Here is a 3,742-nt window from a genome sequence, read left to right as displayed (position 1 = left end):
CTCATAAGTATCTGTCAATCAACAAATATTTGAGTGCCTACCATGGATAAGGCACTTTACTTGAAAGGAAAGGATCTTTGTTACTGAAATATGTTTACTTTTGAATGAATAACCAATGTGGCAGAAGATATACCTTGGGGAGCCTATTAAAAAATACTCCAAAAAGAAATAAGAGGGGGAAAGGTTGTAAAATCAATTCCACTAATGCCCTAGCAATTAAAATTGTGTATTTTAACTTACTCTTGGCTAAACTGGTTGATAGCATATCTCAGCAGGGCTTGGAAAACCAGTTTGGTGTTTTAGATATTCTGAGAGAGGTGACTTTCAGACTTGTCACGTGGGATTCCCAAGAGTCCAGTTCCTCGTTCCAATCACTCCATGTTTATGAAAGTGCGTTAGCTGGAACAGTAGGGGGAAAAAATGTCAGTGCAGGAAGTCATCCAACCTTGATAAGTTGACATGTAGAATAAAGTTGATGGTGTTATTTATTACTAAGGTAGTCTTGGTGAAGGGTTACGTGTGTGTACAGTTGGAGGAGGGGCAGGCAAAAGGGAATGTAGATAAGTGAAGTGAAATAGAGCTGATGTATTCAGAGCTTATGTTGCTGGAGGTGAGATCAGTTACCTGCTTGCAACTGAAATTTCAAACTTCTGCTTAGCGGGGAACTGCGTGGACGAATGGTTACTGATAGTTGGAAATATCAGCAGACATCTTAAATTTTATGCTCAAATGAACAAGCAATGAACCAGGAGAATAAGTCCAGTTGGTTTCGGCTGCTTGTAATTTTTACCTTTTTATTTAAAATCACAGCATCCTTTCCAGTGAACGCCTATGTGACTGTGCATTATTACAATGAAACCAGCAACTATACTACAACAGAGACGTGTGAATGTGGTGTTTATGGATTAGCTTCACCAGTAGCTAATGCTATGGGGGTGGTGGGCATCCCTAAGAACAATAACTACCAAGCCTGTGACTACAACACTGAGTTTACTAATACCGAGAAGCCTTGGATTGCACTGATAGAAAGAGGTAATTGTACATTTTCAGAAAAAATTCAAACAGCAAGCAGAAGAAATGCTGATGCTGTTGTGATTTACAACGTTCCAGAGACTGGGAACCAGACGATACAGATGGCAAATTTCGGTAAGTAATAATACATAGGTTCCTCAAAAGGGATAATGTCTTTGTTTATCTTAAAATGGTATTTCCATCTAGAATTACTCTTATCTGGCAATGAGGTATAAAACAATTTTACTTTAAATTTTCTTGCCTGGCACTACTTGGAATTAACTGACTATTACTCGATATTTCTAATTAATTTGGTCCAAGGACAAAAGCAATTCATGAAATGTATCCTATTTTATTTCACAGTTTTTTAAGCTGTATTAGTTTTCTCAGTGTGTATTATATAATTGTGTTTTAATAATATGTGCATTTACCTCTATAGCTTAAAGAAAGCAAATATGTTTATATCTTTGTTAATTTGTACTTTTCAGTTTGATTCAGTTTCTCATGCAAAAAGAGCTGTATGTATTCAAGTATGCTATAGCTGCAAAATGGACTCGTTATTATGATTAAACAATAGCTTACTGTAAGTGTGAAAAATGTTTACATAAATGCGAATTTGTCTGCTGAATACAAGTAAGACTTGAATCTGTTTGTGGGAATAATACGTATAAAACTACTCTATAAGAAACATTATACATTGAAAAGGGTATGGCAGAAATAGGATAACTGTATAATTCACACCTAAAATATTTTCCTTATAAATGATTACTTATGACTTTTTAAGTATATATAATCACCAATTTATTAACTTTATAAAGGGATTTGCTTCTGAGAATGACTATTTTTATTTTATTTTGTAAAAATAATGCCACATTCCAAATAAATGATTTTTAAACCACAGAAGAAGTAGACTTCTGACCCAAGTTTTTAATGCTGTGGATGGGTATGGATATTTTTGACCCAGACTTGTAATAATATCAAACAAGATAAGAGTTGACAAAACATAACATCAGGATAATTGGTGTTCTCCCTGCCCAATTTGGCCTCTGAAAAAAGTAATGTAAATTAAAAAGGTGTCAGAATTATAAAAAAGAAAATAAAATTTGGACCATTCCAGGTTGTACATATATAATATAATTAAGAACTAATGTTGGAAAAACAAGCTGATTATTTTCTTGGGTATTGAAAAACCAAGTGAAGTGGTCTTTCAGTGGTACAAAATTATTGTAAACTAGATGCCCAGTGCACAAAATTCATGCATGGGGGGGGGTCCCTCAGCCCAGCCTACACCCTCTCCAATCCATGACCCCTCAGGGGATCCCTGTGGGATCAGGCCTAAACTGGCAGTCAGACATCCCTCTCACAATCCGGGACCGCTGGCTCCTAACCGCTCACCTGCCTGCCTGCCTGATAGCCCCTAACCACCTCTGCCTGCCTGCCTGATTGCCCCTAACCGCTCTCCCCTGCCAGCCTGATCACCCCTAACCACCTCTGCCTCGGCCCCTGCCACCGTGGTTTTGTCCGGAAGGACATCGGAAGGACGTCCGGAAGATGTCTGGTTTATCGGTCGAATTAGCATATTAACCTTTTATTAGTATAGATGTACAAAACTCTACTTGATATCTTTTGTAATATATCCTAGACATTGCCAAAAGTCAGACATTCACTTTATTTTTAAGAGCACTTCACAAATATTCCCTGTGTGTTCTTATATTTTTATGTGACTTTTATTTTGTAGAAATAAATGAGGCAGCTTTCTGATGAAAATTATAAATTAAACATGTTCTAAGGAAGCTACTTCGTTTATGTTTAAACTTCTAGATTCTGAGTACTCTAGGTTTCCTTTTCCATGGACAATCACATTCTGCTTGTTCACTCCCTGGACATTTTTAAAGTATAAAATGTATGAAACTAAATGGTAGTCCTGTTTTCAAAACTTGCTTTGCAACATGCAGTATGGGCCAACATCTAGTGGAATGTAGGTACTCAGCAACTGAATTTAAAAGATTTTACCAAAGGTCGCTTACAGTAAATTTCCCCAAAAGGCATGTAAACAGTCATTTGAATATATGGCTCTGAGCCAAGCTTAAAAAAACAAGGAAGTTACATTTATCATTCAATATATACCTCCTACATAATCAAGGATATGTGATCAAAACCTTTTTTAAAAAAAAACTATGGAATTGCCCGTTTTAAAATAAACATATTGAAAAAATAGTATAATCATAGTAATTACAATAGTTAATATGTATTACTATTTAATATACGCCAGGCACTGTTCTGGGGCGTTTATTTTATTTAATGAATATTGATATTTAACATTGGATGATCTCAACCCCAAAGCATTAAAATTGTAAGCTTAGTGTTTTTGCACTAATAACACCTGTTCACTAGTGTGTCATTGCAGTTCTTCCTTCTCAGAAACTTCCCTTATGTAGAAACTATTATATGATGCAGTTGACAAACATAGGCAAACAAGTGTGGAAAACTATGATGAGCCTCTAGGACAGTGATTTTTCAACCAGTGAGCTGCAAGAAGTTTTAAAGCATGCAATACCTGACTATTTAGTCAGGGGCACTGACCTCTTTTCCCTTAGATTGTCAAATAAAAAAATTACAACAACCAACACAACAATAGCTATGAATGAATCAAAATTATACCTATTTTAGTGTGTTGAAGGCCTAGGGTGGGGGTGGGGGGCCTAGAAAGGGTCAATGGGGGAAAAGGGCA

General features: G+C 36.2%; 1 protein-coding gene across 1 annotated transcript in view; it reads left to right on the top strand.

Annotated features, from left to right (window-relative positions):
* Positions 1–393: 393 nt before the first annotated feature.
* RNF128 (ring finger protein 128, E3 ubiquitin protein ligase) overlaps positions 394–3,742 on the top strand; it is a 151,325-nt gene continuing 147,976 nt past the window's right edge. The window contains exon 1 of the mRNA XM_005869863.2: positions 394–1,146. Coding sequence (XP_005869925.1) covers positions 741–1,146 — 406 coding nt within the window. The 5' untranslated portion in view covers positions 394–740. The remainder of the gene's footprint in view (positions 1,147–3,742) is intronic.

This window comes from Myotis brandtii, unplaced genomic scaffold (assembly GCF_000412655.1).
Source record: "Myotis brandtii unplaced genomic scaffold, ASM41265v1 scaffold305, whole genome shotgun sequence".
NCBI lineage: Eukaryota > Metazoa > Chordata > Mammalia > Chiroptera > Vespertilionidae > Myotis > Myotis brandtii.
Note: the sequence above shows the minus strand (reverse complement) of the source record. Positions and strands in the feature narration are given on the sequence as shown.